Source organism: Amblyraja radiata, chromosome 34 (assembly GCF_010909765.2).
Source record: "Amblyraja radiata isolate CabotCenter1 chromosome 34, sAmbRad1.1.pri, whole genome shotgun sequence".
NCBI classification, from domain to species: domain Eukaryota; kingdom Metazoa; phylum Chordata; class Chondrichthyes; order Rajiformes; family Rajidae; genus Amblyraja; species Amblyraja radiata.
Window position 1 is genome coordinate 12,189,172 of NC_045989.1, and position 24,937 is coordinate 12,214,108.

The 24,937-nt window shown below is 41.7% G+C and overlaps 1 protein-coding gene across 3 annotated transcripts in view; it reads right to left on the reverse strand.

Annotated features, from left to right (window-relative positions):
- Positions 1–997: 997 nt before the first annotated feature.
- uaca (uveal autoantigen with coiled-coil domains and ankyrin repeats) overlaps positions 998–24,937 on the reverse strand; it is a 118,033-nt gene continuing 94,093 nt past the window's right edge. For all 3 annotated transcript variants that reach the window (XM_033050358.1, XM_033050361.1, XM_033050360.1), the window contains 7 exons: positions 22,911–23,009; positions 16,944–16,992; positions 15,336–15,388; positions 11,379–14,090; positions 8,982–9,131; positions 5,137–5,202; positions 998–2,972 (listed from right to left, as the gene is read on the reverse strand). In XM_033050358.1, coding sequence (XP_032906249.1) covers positions 2,901–2,972; positions 5,137–5,202; positions 8,982–9,131; positions 11,379–14,090; positions 15,336–15,388; positions 16,944–16,992; positions 22,911–23,009 — 3,201 coding nt within the window. In that variant the 3' untranslated portion in view covers positions 998–2,900. The remainder of the gene's footprint in view (positions 2,973–5,136; positions 5,203–8,981; positions 9,132–11,378; positions 14,091–15,335; positions 15,389–16,943; positions 16,993–22,910; positions 23,010–24,937) is intronic.

A 24,937-nucleotide genomic window follows, 5' to 3' on the forward strand; every position in this document is an offset into this window, starting at 1 on the left:
ACAGATTTTTTTCCCCCATGGTGAGGAAGTCTAAACTAGAGGGCATAGGTTTAAGGCAAGAGGGCAAAAAATGTATTGAAGAACTGAGGAGCACCTTTCTCCACACACAGGTTGGTGGGTATATGTTCACTTTAGACAGATCTGAAACAGGGCCTCTGGCAGACCGATTCCGCACCAAGCAGAGATCGCCGTGTACACTAGCACTATCCCACACACAAGGGACAATTTACCTACAAAGCTACACGTCTTTGGAGTATGGGAGGAAACTGGAGAACTCGGAGAAAACCCATGTGGTTATAGGGAGAACATATAAATTCAGCGACAGACAGCACCCGTAGTCAGGATCGAACCCGGGTCTCTGGCAACTCTACTACTGTGCTGCCGAGTTGCCAGAGGAAGTGGTAGAGCAGGTACAACTATGACCGTCAAAAGACTTTGGGACAAGTACACAGATAGGAAAGATTTGAAGCAATATGGGCCAAGCACAGTTCAGTGGGACAAGCTCAGGATGGTACCTTGGTCAATACGAATGAGCTGACGCAAAGGGTGCGTTTCTGTGTGTTATATCACAGCATGACTACTCTACAGTCCAAAAGCACTGATAAATCTTGTCCAAACCTGGATCACTAGAGAAAGGACCACCTTCATCTCAAAGGCTCCCAGAACTACTGAAAAGCAGCCAACTGGAAGGTAGTCAATGGGGTGATGGAGGCCCATTTGATCCAGTAAACTTCTAACCTGAAAGATTCCACTGTAAGTACTAGTTAGGTTAGACACTCCGTCCTGATGGGTTGTACCGGGAAAGCGATAGAGTCAGTTTAGAGGAGCACCTTTCGCCACACACAGGGTGGTGGGTATATGTTCACTTTAGACAGTTCTGAAACAGGTCCTCTGGCAGACCGAGTCCGCGCCAAGCAGAGATCGCCGTGTACACTAAGAAAGCGATAGTCAGTGGTGCAGTGTAACAAAGGTTCAAAGAAAAGACTCAATTACCATGAACAGAAAGATCTATAACTAGATATATAATATTCATTCACATAACATTTGTTCCAGTCACATTACAAATAGGCAACCATTTGATGCGGTTGAGGAATAACGTGATGAATACTGTCAAAATTAAACAGATGTCTAGGTATCCAATATTATTCAGTAACAAAAATACCACAACCAGTCCAGCTGAGAAATACATCAGTACCTCGGTTCTATAAAGAATCTATTAGAATGGACAGTTCTTCTAACTCAATTAAGAGGTAACAGAGTACAGCAGAAACCTAATGCAAATCTACAAACTACATCAGCTTGCTGCAAAAAGATAACACTTTGATTAACAGTTAAATTATAAATCAGACTTGGCCAGCCAAGTAACTTTATAAAGGAAACATTATGCTGCTGTTGGCTTCAATCTGGAATTACAGATAGGCACTGAAACTAGATCACATGGACTTTGCTGTAGAGGTTTATATAACACATTCACTTTAAAATAATATTGACATCACCCCTTCACTTTTAACTGGGTTAGCCCTCTACGAATATACAGGTAATTGCATAGTACAGCACCTTGCATGAATATACTAAAGGGTGCATCAGGGATTTAAAAAGAAAGATTTTTGCCATCCAAATGGTTTGTAGCCATCTCATCCTGCTCTGCTTTAAAGATTGGGCCCCTACAATTCAGTGGCGAAATAGTATCATAATTCTTCAGTAAATTAACTTCTGGGTACAAAATGTGAAGAGGCTCCATTTCACTTAATTTCAATGATAGCAATGGCCTTAACGTAATGGTCATGCACACGCTAGGTGTGAATGCAACAAGAGCTATGTCTATGGTCCCTCCTTTCTTGACCATTTGCCAGGGGGCACACACCAGAGTTGCCATGCTACCCAATCTCTGATCACACAGGCTGGGGAGTGGAAGACAACAGTATTACAAGGCGGACAGGAATCAGAGGTTGATTAAAAATTACCTAAAAAAAAACTACAAGTACTGCAGATAGTAACCCTTTCATTCTGGTGAGATGTTAACTATTCAGTACGCCATCTCTCTGCAGAAGGTCTGGCCATGTCTGGATACCTCAAACATTATGCTCGCTTTTCTCTTTTTAACCTCTGACACACTTGAGTTCTGATCTACCCTTCCCTCAAGGAAATAAATTAATTCTTTGAGGAGCAAACTAAAAATTTCCTGACAGCTAATATATATTAAAAAAAAAGTGGGAAGTGTGTGTTGAAATGCCAAAGGTTGGTAGTCACAGGAATGCCATCACAGCCGATGGTTCATAAAAAGCAAAATGCATCTTTTTATGATGTGTTTGCGGCTCATGTTGTACATCAAAGGAGACTAAAAATATGCTTCAAGTTTGTTTCGTCTGGAAATCTTCCCGTGGATTCAAAGCCCAACAAATCCCAGGAGTCCCATGAGAAGGATTGCATCTAAAAGAAATCTGTCCATAGGATGTTGAGTTTTATAGCAACGTTTCACACTTCCAGTTCTGTAAATGTCACAGTGTAGCAAATCTAAGATATTTAAATCCTGGAGCCAAAACGCAAGTTAAGCATATCTTTGTGGCAACAAATTTCCCACGAGGTCAGGCAGGGCTTAAGTTAAAACAAAAATTAATCAAATGGCAATGGCAACAAATGAAAATGTATCAGATTGCAGCATTTACTTTTTCTTGTTCCAATAAGCTGAACTGCTTTGTACTTTCGTACATAAATCTGAAATAACCAACATGAGAGGGTGCAAACTGGAAATGGCTTTACTTTCTCTTCCAATATAATGGATCTTTTTTTTTTATAAGGATGAAGAGTTTAGGCCACCAGGTAAATGCTACAGCAGCTTCAAGTAGTCTTGTTACAGCCTTTAACACAGCAACGGTAAATACTTGGGTACCAGGATTCTGCTAGCAGACAAACTCTTGCCGCATCCGAATGATCTGCAACAAAGCAGCTTGCACATCTTCATCCATGTGACCCTGACAAGAAATGCAGAGAGAAGTGACTGAATCAGGCTTTTCTACACATTATTTTATTAAGGTCAGAAATAAAATAAACAAATAGTTGAATTAGTAAGAGAAGGGGTGCACATTCAGGGAGCAAAACAGCACAAGTAGTGGACAATTGGCTCATCGCAACTACACCATCTCTTTGAAAGAGTAATGGCCCTGTCCCACTGTACAAGTTCATTCAAGAGCTCTCCCGAGTTTTAAAAAAAATCAAACTCGTGGTAAGCACGGAGAATGAACGTAGCGGGTACGTCGGAGCTCGGGGACATCTCTTAGCGGCTCGTAACGCTAACGGCAGGTACTCGGGAAACGCGGTAAGCTCGGGAAGACTCGTGAAGATTTTCAACTTGTTGAAAAATGTCCACGAGTGCCCCGAGTAGCGGCCATTACCGTAAATCCGAGTTCGAATCAGGGCAAACTCGGGAGAACTCTTTGACTGAACTCGTACAGTGGGACAGGGCTTTTACTTGATTAATCCCACTCTCCTGCTCTTTTCCCCATAACATTTTCTCCCCTTCGAGTTTTTCCAATTCACGTTTCCTGTTGAATCTGCTCCAGCCTGCCAAGTAGAAAAAACCTATTTCTCCAATTTATAATTTCTTAGATCCACATCCTCTGTTGACTGACTTTCTTGACACTCCATACCCATTGTATCAAGACTACCCCTCTACCCTTCAATTAAATAAACAAATTAAATAATCAAACGTTCACTTTGCTTTAGAGACAGTTCCAACTCTTCCGACAAAACAGACCCCACATCACAAGGGGCATTCAACTCAGGTTCTCCAGCACCTTCTCCAAGTATCTAATACAACTGCAAAAACATGGAGCATGGAATTGTTGTAAACCTCCAGCTGTGGGCTTACAATGTAAAGGTTTAACGTCATAAAACAGTCATAAAATTTAGAAAATAACTATCTGCCCCTCACACAGAACACCATGAAGATCCGCTCAGTACAATGAAGTGAAACTACCGTACTGTTGTAAACAAAAATAATAGCTGGATTAATTTAACGGGTCAGGCAGCACCTCTGGAGAGCATCTCTGGGGGTGACGTATCAGATCGGGACCGTTCCAGCAAAGACCCCTATCTGGCTCAATGAAATTATATATAGAGAGAGAAACCAGCCGTCCTTCCCCAGTCCGGGCTACAAGAGACTAAAGATGACAACTGTTGTTGAATCTTCCCTGTCTTCTCAGCTCAGGGAGAGTAAATTAGAGAATGACACCAAATGCTGGCACTGCCAGAGATGTCTGCATCCCATTAATATTTTTGTGAAAATTAAATGCACATGGTGTGAGCATCTGATGAATTTTTATGTCAGTTAAATATTAAAAGGATGAGTAATCCATGAAACATATTTATTGAATAGATTACTGTTCATAATAACATTCATTAACCTTGCTGAAAACTTCACTAAAGTTTGTGAAAGGTTTCATAAAATTGGAAGCATTCCAGACACTGAATTCTGTGGAATTCTCTGCCTCAGACGGCGGTGGAGGCAGGTTCTCTGGATGCTTTCATGAGAGAGCTAGATAGGGCTCTTAAAAATAGCAGAGTCAGGGGATATGGGGAGAAGGCAGGAACGGGGTACTGATTGGGGATGATCAGCCATGATCACATTGAATGCCGGTCGGTGCTGGCTCGAAGGGCCTACTCCTGCACCTATTGTCTATTGGAAGGAAGTGATTTAGTCAGGAAAAAAGAACCATCTCCATCAGAAAGTCTCCCGGCAACAGAAAATAACTAAGCGGTCAATTGGAAGGTGGACAATGGGCAATTGGAGACCCATCTGGTCCAGTTAACATCCAACCTGCAGAAGGTACCACAATAAGCACCAGTCAGTAGGTTATAGCCCTACATGACTCCTAGTTCCCATCTTGTCAAATGGTTTAGTTAAGTTTAGAGATACAGTGCGGAAACAGACCATCAGCCCACGAACCTGTAATCCCCTTACACTAGTACTATTCTACACACTAGGAACGATTTACAATTTTTACCAAAGCCAATTAACCTACAATCCTGTCTGTCTTTGGAATATGTGAGGAAAACGGAGCACCCGGGGAAAACCCAAGCGGACACAGGAAGAAATTACAAACTCCGTACAGATTCTATCAACATTGTCCTACATACCTGTGCAGCATTCAGGAGGTGTGTCCGATAAATTGCAATGACCTCACGGTGTTGCCTGTCAGCATCCTGTGGGAATATCAGAAAAGATGGGGGATCAAAACTGCGGAAAATTAAAATTCAATAGGATTTAAAAATAAACAGAGAATGCGACACATGCTCAACAGGTCAGGCAGCATCTGTGAAGAGAGAAACAGTAAACAATACAAGTGAATATTCCTTCATCAGAATCAGGAAAGTGAGAAAAACACATTCCATTGGGAACAAGAGAATGTCTGTGACAGGGTGGAGATCCAGGTGACTGCAGTCCCCACCCTAACACAGACATTCTTTGTTCTCACCACTCCTACAGCTCGCTCCAACTTGAAATGAAATAGTTTTCTTGCTCAAATGACACAGTGCTAAAGTAACTCAGCAGGTCACGCAACATCCCTAAAGAACATGGATAGGTGACGTTTGGGTTAGGAACCCTTTTCAGTTTAGAAGTAACTCACTGTGTTTAAAAAAAATAAACTCTGGATGAGCAGATGAGCAGATTAAGCTGCAGAGCTATTAACCAAGAACTAATTAGTGGCGTCTGAAGAAATGTCCCGACCCGTCTGAAGAAGGGTCCCAACCCGTCTGAAGAAGGGTTCCGACCTAAATATCATTTGTCCATGTTCTCCAGAGATGCTGCTTGACTCGCTGAGTTACCCAGCGCTTTGTTTTACTCAGCAGTGAGAATTGTTTCATGTCCATTTTTGACCATCTTGGATTTGGGCTGAATGGCCTCGGTCACACTGTTATATGATTCGATCACTGGCCAAACTGGTGGATTTCTGGGGTGATTGCAAAGACTCAGTTTAAAAGAGAAGCGCCAAGTAAGCCAAACACCAAAGGTCAGTACTATGCATACTGTGTCAGCAGTACTAACATGGAGGAAGCAGTGGGACTGCTGCCAGCAAAACACAAGCACTTTATATATTGTTGCAAGGGGTGAGATTGTTACAACTGTCCAGACATAGTTCTTGTGTTTATTTTTCCAAATGGTGCCATGTTTCCATTGATTCAGGCAACACTGGACATCATGTAGCATCGCATCCTATAATTCCAACAGCCCCAAACTCTGATTTACTATGGTGCACTAAACCTTCTCGTTATAGAACTATTACCCAAAACGGGGAAATTCTACAGGAAGGGACAATGACAGTTATGAAGGCTTGGAGTTGTCAGATCGGTCAACAATCCTGCATGGCCCACAAGTCCCTTTTATGTTGCAGCTGCTTCCTTGTAAAGCTAAAATACACGTTGAGTTGCCTTCACTGCTTGAATGGAACTTCACTGGAGCTGTTCCCATACAATTTAAATTTATTATTATGTGGTACGAATGCAATGAAAATCTTCCAGCGTGCAGCAGCATCAAAAGCACATTGACTCAGACAACACAAAAAATAAGATAAATAAGAGAGTGAAAAAACAAAGATTGCAAAAACAAGACACGAGTGCAAAAAATAGAAAACATGTCCATGGTGGGGCAAGATGTGGTCCGTAGTGTTCTGTTGCCAAGTTAGGATTAGGGTTGTGCAGAACCTGATGGTTGTAGGAAAGTATCTGTTCTTGAACCTGGCGGTGTGGGACGCCAGGTTTCTGTCCCTCCTGCCCGATAGAGAAGAGGGCATGGCCCGGCCCGATGGTGGGATCATTGATGATACTTGCAGCATTTTTGAGTTAGCGTCTCATGTAGACGTTCTTGATGGTGGGAAGAGTTGTGCCAAGATGACGGGGCCGAGTCCACCACTCTCTGCAGCTTCTTGCATTCCTGTGCATTGGAATTGCTGAGCCAGCAACCAGACAGGATACTTTCCACAGGGCATCCATGGAAGTTTGCTGGAGTATTTGGTGACATGCAGAATAGACAGTCGGAACCTTTTCCCCCAGGATGAAAAAAATAAAATACTAGAGGGCATAGCTTTAAGGTGAGACGGATGAAGTGCGAGGCAAGTTTTTTGTTTCACACTGAGCGTGAAGTGAGCCTGGAATGTGCTGCCAGGGGTATTGGTGAGGCAGGTATGACAGTGGCATTTGAGACTTCTGAACAGCACATGGATATTCAAGGAATGAAGAGATATGGAATATGTGCAGCAGATAATTGTTGGTTTTGGCATCATGTTCGGCACAGATGTTGTGGGCCGAATGCCCTGTTCCTGTGCTCTACTGTTTTATGTTCTGATGTTCTAATATTCAGCATGAACATTTAGCATTCCTTTGGCACGGCAAGAACAGTAACGTGCAAACTAAAGATTCATTGCTCCTGACTGCTCTAGACATGCACACATATTTAACTTGATATTTGAACTGTAACACTATGAATCAGGCAAACTAAAGTTTAGTATTTCTACTGTATTCTTGCATCTTAAATAACCAGAACAAAACGGAGACAGCTCGTTGTCATTAATTGAAGCTTCAGTTAGCATATAAAGTAAGCAATTTAGCTCAACCTTTTAGATTGTTACTCTTAATCAAAGGTCTCGCAAACTGGTGAACATGTTGTTCATAGCTATGAATTTCCAACTTGTTTAGATGGTAATTAAATTGGATGAAGAATTGCTTGGTCAAAGCGGCAGAAAGAGGGACAAAGATGGGAGGGTTGAGGAGAAAATGCCAGAGCTCAGGATCCAGGCAACAGAAGGAAGGACTGGCAATGATGGAGCAATTAAACCAGGGATAATTGAAAGGCTCAGATTGGGGGAACAGCAATCCCCTGGAAGGGTTGTCGAGTTAGAAGAGACTACAGACGTAGGGAAGACCGAGAACATGAAAGGATTTAAAAATGTAGGTAAATCAAGGCATTGTTTGCTGGAAGCTAGGGCTGTTTATAATCTTAGGGGTGATGAGTGAATGGGAGTTGCTGCGGGTATGACACAGCCTAGCTGAGTTTTGGACAAAGTGTACAACCGTGGTATTCAAAGAATCGCTGTACAAAGTACTTTCTTTAGAACCCCCTGTGAGACTGTTGTCCAACCCTACTGCAGTTTGCTGTACCAAAACAACTTGAGGTCAACGGGCACCAGATAACCATTAGCTGTTCTAACACACTTGCAAATCCACTATGGGTTTATTTTCTGCCTGCCATCAGCCAGAAGGTCCCTCCATGGGAGGCAATCCAACGGTTATAAGAATCTGACGTTAACCTTTTTGAATAGAGGTATCTGCACCATCAACTCACCGCAATGTCCTCTCTGTTCACTTCTATTAAAGTGTTTTGGTTGTCCTAAGGATTTTCACTCCATAGCCATGCAGTTAATACATCAAGTACTTTTTCTTTTAAACAATATATTATGTGCAAGATCTTTATACTTAAATTACCTCAATGTTAAGGCCTCACTTGCCCACAAAACTGCAAACTCTTGACACTCTTTAACACTGGTTAAAACTGAACCAGACAGGAGAGCCAGGTAGATTAACTTCTAAGAATGTATTTTATGGATGTGAGCATTATCTAAGATCAAAATTTCCTGCCCATTCTTAATTCCCACCACAGGAGACGAGGCACCTCTGTCAACAGTTGCAGTCATCTATGTTTTGTTGCAGTGAAAGGTCACATTCATCGTGAAAAATATTAATTCATCAGCGAGCTAGGAAGGGTTACCAAGTAGGATGGAATGAATATGTGCCAAGTTATGATTAAACAGAAACTCACTCGCCTCCATCTCACCATTAACCTTCTAGCTCACACTTTGAAAGAAAAAACTAATTATTTCCAACATGTTGAAAAAACACAATTGCTGCGAGCACAGCGGGGGTACAGTGACAATACGTGCATGTTTAAGATATGGATATATCATGTGTATTAATTATGGTCAACTTACAGCCAGCTGTTGCTCCAGGTTTTTGATCTGGTTCTGGAGTGCCTCCATTTGCTGGCTCGGTCTCTTGGGGTTATTGGCAGAGTAGGAAAGCTGTGACAGGCCATTCAGTGCTTGCTTCAGCCTCTCCACGTCAGTTAACAGCTCTGTAATCTATCCAGAGGAGAGGGGGAAGAAAATGTACAACTTGGTCAATTCACACACCACTTCCTTCAACAGTCGCAGTTGGTCAAGTCACACAGCAAGTCGTCACAACGCAAGGCAGGATAGACATGATGCGGTAAAACTTCAACAATCTGCACATTCTGCACTTCTGGTGATAGCGGAACTTTTTCAGACGACTGAATGATCAGAATTAACATCAGGCAAAAATCACACTGCTGGAGGAACGCAGCAGATCAGGCAAAGGGACAGTCGACGATTTGGGTCAAGACACCCCATCAGGACCCATGCAGAGTCTCGACCCAAAGTGTTTACAGATGTTGCCTAACCTACTGAATTCCTCCAGCAGTTCATCTTTTGTTCCAGATTCCAACATCCATAATCCATTGTCTCTTATTACCACCCCAACACAACTTGAATTTGTTTTGGAAAATGTTGGTACATTACACAATCTTAAAAGAATTAATTTCCCTGGGAACATGGCAAGATTAAAGGATGCATGAGAACCCATGCAGAGTCTCGAACCCATGCAAGTCATAAGGGAGTGCAGCAAACATTACTGGGTGAGATACCAGACAATCAGGATTTCCAAAACGTCAGAGCGGGAATTATTGGAGCTTTACTGTAGGCATGATGGATTTACGATCAAATGTAAGCTAAGGTTTCTGAAACAATCTTCTGCAAATAAGATTTCATTTCTGCACCACCTTTTCGATAATTAGTATTTTCTAAAGGTGTTCACAGCAATTGTAATGTAAACGCATCAGACAATTTGCCCCAGTAAGTTTTTTCAAACAAGAAAGTGCCAATGATAGACAGAGTGCTGGAGTGACTCAGCGGGTCAGGCAGCATCTCTGGAGAAAAAGGATAGGTGACGCTTTGGGTTGGGAGCCTGAAGAAGGGTCCCAACCCTAAACGCCACCTTTCTCTCCAGTGATGCTGCCTGACCCACTGAGATACTCCAGCACTGTGTTCTATCTTTGATATAAACTAGCATCTGCCACTTTGTTTCTATAAGAAAGTGCCACTGGTCAGTGATGTTTTTGTTCTTCAAGTGATTCTGTTGTCTGTTGCAGCATTGAGGAAAACACCTCTGCTCTTGGAAATATCACCACTGAACCAGAGGCAATGTAATGGTTCAATATTCCATCCTGTGAACTGCCTCTCTAATATTAGATTTTGACTCCAGAGTAGCTAGGTCTTGCAGGAGGAACAAAAAAAAAATGCAAATGATCCATTTCATCATTTTATATATTTTTAAAGAACTGTAAATTAAAATATCTCAGCTTAGTTTAGTTTTGAGATAGAGTGCAGAAACAGGACCTCTGTTGCCCACAGAGTCCGCACCGACCTGCAATCCCCGTACACTAACACCCTCCTACACACTAGGGACAATTTACAATTTTTACCAAAGCCAAATAACAGACAAACCTGTATGTCTTTGCTGTGTGGGAAGAAACCAGAGCACCCGGGGAAAACCCATGCCTTCACAGGGAGAACATACAAACTCCGTACAGACTGCCCCTGAAAGTGACTGTGCCACCATGCCGCTCTATAGATTTACTGGAGCCCACAATAAAACACCTTGAAACCCATCCTCTCAATAATTGATCTCACCCACTCCATGCCCTGAAGGTGATCAAGAGCAGCATCTTCAGTCAGAGACTGATTGCACCAATGTGCAAAACTGAGAGACATAGGAAGTCTTGTATACCAGCTGCTATAAGGTTATATAATGCGCATAAATAACTGCACTTTTTTTCATTCATTGTATTTTAACTTGTATTTTAACTTGTTAAGTATGGAAGCTATTTGAGGAAATGTGTGGTGTTATGTCTGTCTTGAAGCTGTCGTGGCACTGTAATTTCCTGTAAAGGATTATTAAAGGTATAATCATAATCAATCAATTACCAGTCATTTCATTCTAGAGTGGAGCTTCAGCATCTCTCACGTTTCAGATTTCCTCATAACAGAGGATGCGGCCATTTGGCCCATTGAGTTCATGCTACTCTCAGCGCACCCTCACTTCCCTTTCCCTCACTTATTTCCCCAACTCACTCTACCAAGCAAATACCAGATTTTCAACAAACTTTGTGTATAGATGTTTGCCCCAAACTTCTTACTGGATTAGCTAATAATTTTACATTTATCTTTGACAGTCTGAGAAATGAAAACAAAGAAACACACACAGTGCCCAGATGTCATTGCCAATAACAAGGCAATTTCCTTCAATATTACCTTGTTATCCTTGGCCTCAATTTGCTTGGCAGATTCCTGAATACTTTTCTGCAAATCACAGATTGTTGTCATGGATTCATCATATTTATTTTTCAGCTCTTTAATTTCCTGTTCAAAGCTGAATGTTTTCGATTGAAAGGTCTCCTTTTCATCTTTAGCTGATAGTTCTTTCTCTTTGGCACGCAACACTTCAGTAGACATTTGCTCGTGCTTCTCCTTCAACTTGGCCAGGTTTTCATTTAATGAGTGTATCTGTGCTTCTAAAGAGGTCTTCACCCTTTTGTGCTCTGACAAGTCCAATACTTGCCTTGCCTCCAGTTCTGTTATTGTTCTCGACATTGCTTCCGTATCCACGTGTAGCTTGGAAATCTCTAAAACTTTCCCTTTCATTTCTTCCTCCCTCTCATTCATCTGGTTCTTCAGCCCTACAATATCTTCTTCCATCTTCTCTTTCAACTCATTGTGCTGCTGAAGTAGTAGATAATCTTTCCTCTGATCATCCAACTGGAGGAGGAGAGTGGCTACTTTCTCTTCCTCCTGCTCCAAAGAGTCCTTCGCTTGTTCTTTTTCCTGCTGCAGCTCAGCAACTCTGCTGCTCAGCAATGTTTTCATGCTTTCAAGCTCCTCAACGGGAATGTATTCTAACCTTATTTTCTCTTCCAACACTTGGGCAGCCAACTGCAGCCTGGCATTCTCTGCCTGTGACCTTTCATTCTGTAATTCAGAATCCACGATCCTCTTCTTCACTTCTTCCACTTGCTCATCCTTTTCTTCCATACCACTGACGAACTTGCTTTCCATTTCTTCATACATGGCTTTGGAAATGTAATGGTATTCCAGATTTCCCTCCAACTGTGTAACCTTTTTCATCAGCTCTTCTGTCTCTCCCTTGTATCGATCGGTTTTCCCTTGAAACACAGAACATTGCTGAGTTTTCTCTGACAATTGATTCTTCAGGTTATTCACCATGGCATTAACTGCATTCTGGTTTTCCTTGTAATTTTCAATGGGAATAAACTGTGACTTGATGGATTCTTGCAGTGTTCGAAATCTGTTCACCTGGCTTTCCTTTTCCTTGTTCAATGCCACAACCTGCTCCTGAATCTCCTTGTAATTCAATTGAGTGTGTTCAACCTGCTTTTGAAGTCCCTCCTCTTTTCTGTTCCAGGCAGCCTTCATTTCTTCATGCTGCTGAAGACTTACGTAGTCTCTCTGCACTTCATTGCTCAGTTCAGCCAGCTGGTCTTTCAGATCCTTATTTTCCTGCTCACACTTTGCCAATTCGTCTTGTACTGCATTGCATTTCTGCATCACAGTCGACAGCTCGATCGCAGCTTTCTCTGAAGTCGTGCTCAGGTGGGTTCTTAGTTCTTCGTGCTTTTCCAAGGGCACATATTGATTCTTCAATGATTCTTTCACGGCAACGATTTCTTTGAGTACATCCTCAGTCTCTTGTTGTGCCTGGCCATACTTCTTGTTGAGTTCATCCAGTTCCTTCTTCGAGCTGCCCAAGATGGAATTCAGCGCTATTATCTCCTCTTTGTGTTTCTCTGGAGGAACGTATAGAGACTTCACATGATTTAGGTTTTCACTTATTGTGTTCTTCTCAAGTCTTAACCCTTCTGCTTCTCTCAAAGCGTCCTTGTGCCTTTGTGAAACCTCAGAAATTTGCTTGTTCAGATCTCGAACTGCCTGGTTCAATGAAGATTTCATTTCGTCATGCATCTTCAAAGGTACGTAATGTGTTTTAAGTTTGTGTTTGAAGTCTTCCAGCTCAGCTTTGATAGTACCGTTCTCCAGTTTAATAGCTTCATTTTCCTTCTGCACCTTCTGATGCTTCTGCATAACATCAGTAAGGATACCACTCTGGTTCTCCAACTTTCCCTTCAGCAACTGATACTGCTCAATCTTCACACATGCCGTTATCTGGGCTCGCTCTCGCTCCAAGTCCTTCTGCAATTGAACAACTTCCACCTGCGCTCTCTCGTACTTATTCCCCGCCGACGCCACCTGCTTCTCCTTCTCTTCCAACGTACTGAGGAACGAGTTCCTCATGTTCTCGAACTCCTCTGCCTGCACGCACTGCGACAGCTTTGCCTTCACGCTCTTCAGTTCACCTTCAACTGCACTGACCCTTTTCTCTGCCTCCTGCTTCCTTGTCTCCGCCGCGCTCAAAGCCTTCTGCAGCTCTTTCACCTCCTTCATGTGCTGCTCCACATCCAGTGCCGCAACCGGTTCCTCGATCGATAAAGCACCCAGTTTAATTTGGTGCTCCAACCTCTCCACATTACCCACAGCTTCCTCGTATTTCGATTTCACTTCTCTCAGCTGATTTTTAAGTTCTTCCGCCATCCTGTTGCTTCCCGCTGAGCCCTGCTTTGAAAGGTGATCCTTCAGGGCATTAACATGCGCTTGTAGGATCTTCACTTTACCTTCCGACTCAAACATTCGCTTCTGCACATCATTCAACGCATCCTCCAGCTGTCTAATCTGCTCATCCGATTCCTGCTTCACACGATTGCACTCATCTCTCAGGACATCACACTGCTTATTCCTGCTCACTAGCTCCTGCTGGAGACTGCCCTTCTCCTTCTTTGCCGTCTCAAACCACCTCCTCATCATCTCCAGATCCTTCACGTTTTCATATGTACCAGGCATGCCGTGATCAATCAGCAACATATCACTTGACCCAACAGCCGATTTGGAAGAATGCTGAAATAAAAATATTTAGAAAGCCATTACTACAGCATAACAAGTTGAATGAAATATCCAAAACGCGTGGTAATTTTGTGAAATTATTTGACAAATGGTGCCGTGATCCTAAATGCTATTTCATCAATTTGAAGCAAACTATCGTGATCTATAGACCTCAACCAACTGGACCCAATCTCCCAACTTACCTCATTGCAAACCTTGCACTTTTTAATCTGCAGTTTCTCTGTAACTGCAACGCCATAATGCTGTAACAATACATTCTGCGCTCGGTATTTTCTCTCATTGCTTCATACTTGTGCATGGCTTGATAGTACTCAGGTATAGCATGATTTGACAAAAAAGTTTCCACTGTGTTTCAGTACACTATAATAAATACTAATCCTATAATAATTACTAATCCTATTGTTGGTAATAACCAACATTTTGGCAAAATATCTACCTGTTTCTAATAATGTTGTTGGCCTAATCTATATGTATAAAATAAAGCTGCCTGCTTATGGAGGGCACCTACATAAGAAATTGTATTAAAACCCTTGAAACATCTCCAAAATGGAATGCTTCTTAGTTTAAAGATACAGCATGGGAACAGGCCATTTGGCCTGCCGAGTCCACGTGACCATCGATCACCCATTGTCACTAGTTCAATGTTATCCCACTTAATCCACTCACTACACATTAGGGGCAATATACAGAGGCCAATTAACTGACAAACCCAGATGTCTTTGCAATGTGTGGGAAACCAAAGCACCCGGAGGAAACTCATGTAGTTACAGGGAGAATGTGCTGAACTCCAGACAGACAGGCACCCAAAGTCAGGATTGAACTAGGGTCTCTGGTGCCGTGAGGCAGCGGCTGTACCAGCTGTGACACTGTACCAACCTTTGGCTTCTGTGCCTTTGATTTCTCTAGTTCTACAACCCTCCTCCGTCTATTCAACATATCAAAACCAGGCAATATGAGGAAGGAACTCAGCAGGTCATGCAGCATCCATGGAAGGAAATAGACAGGTGACATTTAAGGTCGGGACCCTTCTTCCCATTCATCTGTCAATTTTCCAGAGGCGGTGATAGGGATACACGAGATAGATAGGATGAGTATAACGGATGTTTTTGAGGTCAGCATGACCAATACACCAAAGGGTCTTTTTACCTGTTGTCCACACTATACTGGAAGAAAAATGGGTCCAGCTATCCAATTATTTTTATACACCACGTCAAGCAGGATTTAAAAAAAGTAACTTACTTGTGATTCCATGCCCGAAAGGTTAAGCTCCTTAAGAGCTAGTTCTTCTTTCACTTGTTTCAGAAAAAAATGAAACAGAAAACAAATATTTATTACAAAGTGTGTTTACACATTTTTAATTATATTTGGCAATTTTACACTCAGTTCATTCCATAATTGGATTTGCAATATGATTTTCTTCGCACCTCAAAGGAATGAAAAAATAAATTATGCACATCACTAAATACGCTACAAGATAATTGAGAGCTTGGCTTGGAACTGGAATAGGGACCTGAAGATGGATCTCTTGATCTCTGGAATAGGGACCTGAAGATGGGACATGACTCTTTGTCATCTAGAGATCATGCTTGGGGAAATTTAAATCCATTTCTGGGTGTTATCAGAGTTCTGCTCTATATAACTGGTGTTTAGAGAGCACCATTTACAGCAGCCAAATATAACTGGTTTCTTTGAGATATGAGGTGATATCAGCAATACCCTCTCTCCTCAGTGGGGTTTGTCAATGAGAGCAGCTTTAATTAGTTTTCAGAAAGGGAATCTGATCAATCCACGAAGGAAACAAAAAACAAGGGATTTGCGATAAGGCTGGGAAGTAGGATTAGCCAGATTATGCTTCAAGGAAACCAGCATGTGTTCAATGAGACAAATGGCCACATTCTACATGTTGTATTGCATTCAGCACAAATTTCACATGGAGGAACCACACGGGCCTTCTGACTGAAAGCATACAGGTAGTGCATCGGAGATGAGAATTTAGGTGCACTGTTAGGATAGAGCAAAATTGACTTTACATCTGTGAACACTCAGCATTCCTTAAAATGGGAAAGCACCTTCCAACACAAAGCATCTGATTCATTAATGTATGCCAAAGGATAAATAATTTACATATAAACCCTGCTAATTAACACATTTCACATGCTTGTGAAAAGATTTTCACTACAGAAATTGACAAATCTGAATGCCCTTTCTGATTGAAGGATAGATTTGAGTGCCAGCAGCTGCCTTGAGAGAAATGCTTTCATTATTTTAGATTGCTTCCTATTTCACAGTTCAGCTGCAATGGGACAGCACAAGCTCAACATGCAAACAATTGAAGTGCATTACATCTACCCAAGACAAAGAAGTAATCAGGAATCTGTCCACTTAAAAAAAAACCTAATCAAAGCCAAGATTGTTTGCTCAATGCAATAAGGGTAAAATACACAGGCTTTGCAGCCATAAAAACAGCAAGATCTTGAAATACCACAATTACTAATGAATTAACCACTCACAGCCAAGGAACTAAAAAAAATCACTTAAAATACTGCATTCATTGGAGCTCCCGAGAGCAACATGAATAATTGCAAAAGTTCTTAGAGATATTCACAGCATTGCATCCCAAGGTAAGATCACCGTTCAATTTTATGTCACACATTTATCAATTTACATCTGATAAATGCAATACAAATCAAATTACACAAAAATTAAACTTTGATCCATGCAAATCTGTCTAGTCACTATAATGAGGGCGTCACCATTCGGCAATGCATTTTTTTGCTGACCATTCCAAAAATGTAAATTCATGGGTGCAAAATATCAAAGTCAGAATTAAAAAATATTTGTACTTACCCTTTACTGACTGGATTCCAGCTGTCATCTGTTCATATAGATGCCCAGCCTGCAATCATAACATCAACACACAAGGTTCATTGAGAGTAAATGGGAAGCTCCACCAGCAACTAGTATTGATACAGCAAGTCAGCATAATTATAATGTGCAATGTTTGGTTATTACAGCTTTTTATCCAATGAATAAAAAGAGGTTGTCACAAGAAGTGGTATTCAGACAGATCAAATGCTTGGTCAAAGCAATGTTTGAATGAACATCTTGAAAGAGAAGGGGGGATTTACAAAGGGAATCACAGACTGTAAAGTCTTGAAAGCTAAAGGCATCATTGCTAATTACAGAGGGACTAAACTTGTGATTGTACAGAGGTCAAGAATGGAGAAGCAAAGTGCTGTGAGAACCTAGATTTCCAGGAACCAGTGTATAGGAAGAAACTGCTGATGCTGATTTAAACCAAAGATAGAAAAAATGCTGGAGTAACTCAGAGAGACAGGCAGCATCTCTGGAGAGAAGGAATGGGTGACGTTTTGGGTCGAGAACGTTCTTTGGACACGAAGAAGAGACTCGACCTGAAACGTCACCCATCCCTTCGCTCCAGATTTGCCGCCTGTCCTGTTGAGTTACTCCAGCATTTTGTGTCTATCTCCAGGATCCAGGCTGCCCTGGTGTAGATCTTAAAGGATCAATGAGGTACAGCTCCATCCAGTTTCGTGTCTGCTTACGATTAATTAATTAATTAATTAAACCACATCATTGGGAAAATAATGGTGTTCTTTAACAGGACCACAATGTCAGAGAAAGAGCACCCAAATAATGGGAAAACAGTTTTATCCTCTGCTTCAAAAACAATCTCAAAATTAATGAAAAATAAATTCAAGCCAGCAAAACATACCACACAATCTTTGAAGGAGTTGAAAGTTAATAAGAAAGAGTTTGGGCATGGCGTGCAGAGAGATTGGAATGTATTGTGGATTGCACTCACTCTGTAACTCAGTCAACATTATCAACTAAAAGAGAGATTGAAGACCTGATTCAGAACATGACTATTTCAAATACGTAACTTGGAGGCATCAACAGAACCAGACAAATTAATTTTGACTTTTTTTCTGTATCTGTACTGTAATTGCACTGCAGAAGAATGTAGACATCTGGAATATGGCTCAGAGGGACACAAAAACAGAAACAGCCACAACTGAATGATATCCATCATCCTGTGGCAATCAGATTGACTGTCCCATTGTTTACTTCCTGCATTTTGAAAATTGTTTACTTCCTGCATTTTGAAGGGGGAAATAATAGGTGTAATAACAATTATTTCACTGGAATTTGAGACAAGGGGGTCATTGACTGGAAAATTCTGCGATGAATTTCAGAAGCATTTCTACACACAGGGTAACAAAAGCTTGTAATTTCTGCCGATGCCAACTGATATTGGTTGAATAGTTGATTTAACACCTAAGAGTTAGGATTTTTTGTTAATGAACTGCATTATGATTGCTGGGGAAAGGGTGTGTGAATAGATTCAACCATGGTTGTCCTGAAGACAGTAAGAGTTGACCATGTAGGCTTCTCCAGGGGAACCAGTTCATTACCAATTTTTAACCAGAGTATTAGGGATGCCTCATTTAGTTTCTCGTTAAATATCTTAACATTATAAACTGTGAAGTCTCCATGGCTTCGTCCTTCCAAATCTGCTTTATCTTCTACAGCCCTACAAGCTCCAAGATATCTGCACTCTGCTAATTCCAGACAATTTCATCGTTGCAGTTAATGATATTATCACCTGCCTCAAATTCTTCCAGATGTACTACTTTGCCCAAAACCTCGGGTCTGTTAGCAAGCCAGTATTTACCAATTATTCCTAAACCGAGCAGAATGCTATCTTACTGTATGAAAAAATAAAGAGCCTGTCCCACTGCGGTGACCTAATTCGCAAGTTTAGAAGAGTTTGCCCTTGACTCATACTCGCAGCATGGTCGACACGAGGTCCAAGGAGGTCTTTGTAACTCTCCTTCATGCTTGAGAGTAGTCCCCGCATACTCGAGGCCTCAGCTAGGTCGCTGCGTTTTGTTCAACATGCTGAAAAATGCCCGCGAGAAAAAAAAAGTCGCAATGGGGGAAAAAAAGGGGGAAAAAAAAAAAAATCGATATTTTTTTTCTCGTAGATTTAGTCGAGGTAGGTCATAGTAGATCATAATGCTATCGTAGGTAATCGAAGGCAATCAAAGCTAATCAAAGGTAGTCGTTGGTAAAGCTCGTTGAGAAAAAAAAGGTAAATAAACTGACCGGTAATGTTAAATGCCCGCTAAACTTTATTAAAAGATTGGCTTCTTAAAAGTGTCTCCACTCCTTCTTCCCCCCTTCTCCCCCCCTCTACGCGCTCTCTATAGGACTTGCCGTTACTGTGCCAGCCGTCATTTACCTTGCTGTTCATCGCGGGTGTGAATTTCAGACAGCGCTCCCCCGCTTTCCCTGGCCCCCACCTTTGCGGTGTGTGTGTGTGTGTGTGTATGTGTGTGTGTGTGTGTGTGTGTGTGGTGTGTGTGTGTGTGTGGTGTGTGTGGGGCGTGTGTGGGGCGTGTGTGTGTGTATGGGGCGTGTGTATGTGTGTGGGGCGTGTGTATGTGTGGACGGTCGATCTGGCTGGCGGTTTCATCGCTGACGGTCGATCCAGCTCGAGGTTCTTCAGGGGAGTGCCCTCGAGCTTGAAGGTTGAAGACAGTCGCTGAAAAGTCGCGTTAGTGGGACAGGCTCTTAAGGGTCACACACACCTTGCTCTGGATTTATGATCGCCTATATTACAGATAAGCCAAAAATTGAAGATTTTCTTCCCCAGAGAAGTTTAGAGATGAGCTTTTAATGGAATTCCATTTGAAAGATATCGTTCCTGATATTAACTCTTTTTCTCAGACAATTTATTGAGATCATAACAGAATTGAAATTGCCCCGGTGGGATTTCAATCACATTAGAATAAGAGTATAATTTTGTTCTCTGCTACCACTCCACTGATGTAACCCAAGAGCTTTGTACTCAAATTTTGTTTGAATATGCACTCATTAAAGTGGGGTGGTCTAAATTAAAGGCCTATTCATAAAATAGGTTGCATAAGTCACAGATAGTTAAGAGCACAGAAGGATGTAACAAGTGGAGATGATAGAAGAAAACCTACTGATAATTTGAAAATGTGAGTAAGGGCAGGTTGGGGTCAGGAAACTAAAATTCTGCAATGGGATGTACATGGATCAAGCGTCTGGGTAAAATACAGGCAAAGGGAGATTAATCTGTGGAAGTGCCAGGTCATGAACTTTGGAAGAGAAATCAAAAGGCAGATTGCAATCTAAATGGAGAGCGCAAATTGAATTGAATAAATGTTATTAGCCAAATATGTACACATACAAGGAATTTGCCTTGGTGCTTTGCTCGCAAGTAACAACACGATATACAGTAGAAAATTAAAAATAAAATATTATAATTTAAACATGTGAAGAATGAAGTAAAATACCAGAGCAAAAGGAGTTTTGGTTGTTGAGTAGAGCTACTGCTCATGGAAAAAATGTCTGGCTGTGGCGGCTTTGACAGTCCGGAGTCACCTTCCAGAGGGAAGTGCTTCAAAGCGTTTGTGGCCAGGATGAGAGGGGGTCAGAGATGATCTTACCCACTCTCTTCCTGGCCCTTGCAGTGTACAGTTCGTCGTGGTATGGAGGGATCTAGGCATTCTAGTGCATGAATCACAAATACAATAAGTAGTTAGGACAGCAAATGGCAATTTTACTTCCATTGCACAGGGGCTGGTGTTTAAAAAGAGGGTTTGTTGTAATTGTACAGGATTGGTGAGACCTGACCTAGAACACTGTGCATAGTTTTGATCCTCTTAGCAAAAAAAAAAAAAGACATGGCAGTGCAAAGGAGCTTCACCGGGGCAATCTTTGGGATGAGAGGCTTGTCCCAACCAGATAAAGTAAATAGTTGGTTTCGTATTACTTGCAGTCTCGAAGAATGAGGGATGGCCTTATTCAAAGATCCATGACCTTAAAGGTGCTTCTCAGGTTAGATGCTGGGATGTTTACACCAATGGAAAGACTCAAACAAGGGACACAACTGCAAGATAAGGGGCAGGACATTTAAAACTGAGACTTATGGACATTTCTTCTCTCAGATGGTGGTGAACCTCTGGAGTTCTCTGTCCCACCGAGTGGCAGAAGCCGGATCATTAGAAGTGTTTAAAGTGGAGGTGGATTAATATTTGAAAGAGCAAGGAATGTAAGAAAGAGAAATAGCACAGATGAATTGAGGCTAGCATAGATTAGCTATGATATTAAACAATGGGGCAGGTTTGATGGCCTACTCCGGCCTCTATTTCTCCGTTTTTAGTGCAATGGGTATGTCAAAAGGAATTTCACAAGATACCACATCAAAGCTCCTATCACCAGATAGGGTTATCACATACGAGCATCAGAATATATACACCATTTTCAGTCGAAGGCTGCAACTAGTGCAGTGTTCCTGAGACCAGATCTTAGCCCTCAATTCTTTGAAATTGTCATTACTGACCTGCAAGTAGGACAGAGTGCAAGATATTTAAAGTATGTGGGAGGGCATGTTGCAATGAGAATATTACAATTCTGCAACAGTACTTGGATATTGGAGCTGTCAGTGAATTATTGGCAAAAGGAATTCAGTTTGGGAAAATGAGGTTATGCACTTTGAGATTCGAGATAACAGTCTGCCTTCAGATTCCTCTTAAGAGCAAACTGTCTCAATTAGAATGACTGCAGGGAGCAGAGGGATCCAGGCATTCTTGTGCATGAATCGCTAATCTTGTGCAGACAGATACAGCAAGTGGTTAAGAAGGCAAATTACTTACTGCCCTTTTTTGCGAGAGGATTGCTGTTTAAAAAAGGAATATTGTTGTAATTGTACAGGGTACTGATCAGGCCACAACTGGCAAACAGTGCAGTTTAGTCCCCTTATTTATGGAAGGGAGAGAATTTCAAATGAGGGGACACAGTTACTGGGTGAGGGAGCAGTCATTTAAACCCAAGGTACACAGGAACCTCTTGCAGAAGATGATGAATCTCTGGAATTCTCTTCCTTGCAGGGATGTGGAGGTGAGATCATTAGGTGTGTTTGAAAACAAAGTTGTTGATATTTTTTAAAAAGATCAGGTATTGAGCGCAAGGAATAAGCGCAGCAGAAAAATCGAGGTCTGGAACTGACCAGCCTTGATGTTGAATGACAGGGTAGGCTTGAGGGGCCAAGTGGCCTATGTTCTTCTGTTCCAAGACCATACCAACTCCATGCGAGGGAAATCCAGCGAGTCCCAATCCCTTGGCATCAAAGATTATTTCCTTTCAGACACCTATCTAACTCCATTTTGAACTATACAGTTGAATCAGCTTCCACAAACAGCACCAGTGCTTGTATTTCAGCTACTCAATGCATTCTTTCTCATCACTTTTTGAATGACAAAAGGTATGAATGTGTGTTAAAGATTAAACACAAAGGATCAATTCTCAACAGGAGTGGCCTAACGGAGGGCTTCAAGGATAGGAAATAATTCAATCAAGTAGATGTGAAGATGTTTCTACTTACAGAGCAAAAGGCATGAATAATAAAAATCGCTAATAAAGCATTCAAGATTTTTTTTACAGGAGTGAGAAGGTGGAATTTGCTGAACAGTACACAGCTTAACAGAATTAGGGGGAAATCGGATAAATACCCAAGAAAGAAAAAAGTATACGTTAATGTGAATGCGACAAGGAGCACTGAGAGGTTTGTGGTGGAGTGTCAATATTAGCACAAACCCATTTTGTTAAATGAATAGCCTGTCTGTGCTCTAAATACTGACCAATAATGGCTGGTGGCTGGATTGAATGGGATACAGAATATATTAGCAATGATGGACGAAGCAGTGTGTTTGGATCACAGTTTAGTGATTTATTCTTTGCCCTGAAATGTCATCCACGCACCTCGTATGTTTTAAGTTTTGCTTTCAGGTTCTCCAGCATCTTCGAATTGTTGTGTTGCTCTCGTTCTCTTGCCATCAACAGGGTTTTCAGTTGCTGTTTCTGTTAGATTGGACAGAGCACAATACTTTAAATTAAACAATTCCACAGGCACTCCGATTCAGTGCCCGATTTTACTAGCGGCATTGGTGCATAACATTCTTGCGTAAAAAAAAAAATGGTGAGGGGATCAACTGATGACCCACTCAAAGCTGCGACTTGTAAACATCGAAAACAGGAACATTCAGCCCTTTGAATCTGCTGCACTATTTCATGGGACCATGGCTGTCGTTCACCTCGAAATCATACCCACTCCTTCTTCCTGATACCTTTGCTGAGCAGAACCAGTTAGGGATTTGGGAGCAGAAGACTGGAGGTCTCTTAAGCATGTTCCTCACCTAACATTAAGCTCATATCCATCTTGATATAGCAGTCCTGGCAAGGGAGGCAGCAGGGGACAGATCAGGGGAGAAAGAGTTCAGGATGTTGTGTATGTCAAAATGTTAACACCCCACACTGATGTTACAAACGTTCAGTTGCAGCATTGGGGGCAATCTAACATTTCAGCAAAGATTATTCAAATGGGATTAAAGCTTTTTAAAAATTTTAATCTCAATTTACAACACAATCTTGTGACCAACACAGTAGATTATGTCGATTAACCCCCCCCCATCAAAAAAGGAGCTAAAAAAATGCTGTGATAGAACAGGATTCCTCATTTCAGAAAGTGCTTTGTAATGTATAAAGTGTCCAGTCAATATATTGATCAATTTAAATTGCTGCATTGCTGGACTGAACCACAAAACTGCACTGATTGATGAATATTCTATATAACTTGGAGAATCAGGCAGCATAAAGGATGGGCAATTCAGCCTGAAAATTAGAAATCCAGGAAGAAATATTAGGAAACAAATCCAAGGCACAACTTTAAATTACATTAGATGAGAAGGGGGCAACGGTTTAAACTGCGGGGCGGTTCATTTAATTTAATGTTGTCAGGAATGTTTAAGTCATACGCTAGAATAGAGACTTCAGTAGAGCAGTGGAGGTAAATGCCAGAGTGATTCAAGAATTAGTCATTATAAATATAAAACAATTGCAGACCACGCTAAATTGGCACAATAAGGAGAATGGATTAAGTTCAAAGGGGGAATACATAATCCTGCAGAATGGCTGTTTAATTGGCAAATAATAACGGTTGGTGCAAATAATAACAGAACATTTTGCTGCAAAGAGTAAAAGGCCACCAGCTGAAGAAAACAACCTCTGATAAGGTTTTTAGAAGCAGACGAAGCTCTGAGGATTAATCGTATGGAGCACAAATTGGAACACACATATACGCTATTTTGAAATTGGACAAATCCAGGGTAAAACCTCAGTGCATGCTATGTATAATTTGATATAACAAATTATAAAAATAGTGTAATGAGGCATTAAATTAAAAAGGTATTGAAATGAACTAAGTGGCGCTAGCAATGGTTGCCTCGCCAACAGTCTGTCTGTTCCTTCATTGTTTTTTTAGTTTGTGTTAAATGTATGTTTTTTGTGTTCTTTAGCTTGTTTTATGTGGGGGGTGGGGTCAGGGGAAACCTTTTCTAATCCCTTACCTCAACGGGGATGCCATTTTTTTTTCCGTATCGTATCTCCGTCCGCACTGCGGCCTAACATCGAGGAATTGGCGGCCTTTGATGGAAACTGACTTCGAGAGCTCCTCCGTGGGAGCCTGCGGACTTTAACATTGCGGAGCTTGCGATCCCTTTGTCAGGGATCGACCTCTGAGCTCCAACCACGGGTGCCTGCAGACTTTAACATCGCAGAGCTCGCAGTCTCTGGTCAGAGACCGACTTCGGGAATTCCAAGCCGCGGGAACTTCGACCGCCCCGACGTGGGGGCATCGACTGCCCTGACGGCGGGAGAAAAATTAGGGAAGATTAGACTTTATTGCCTTCCATCACAGTGAGGAATGTGGGGAATCTGCTGTCTGGATGCTT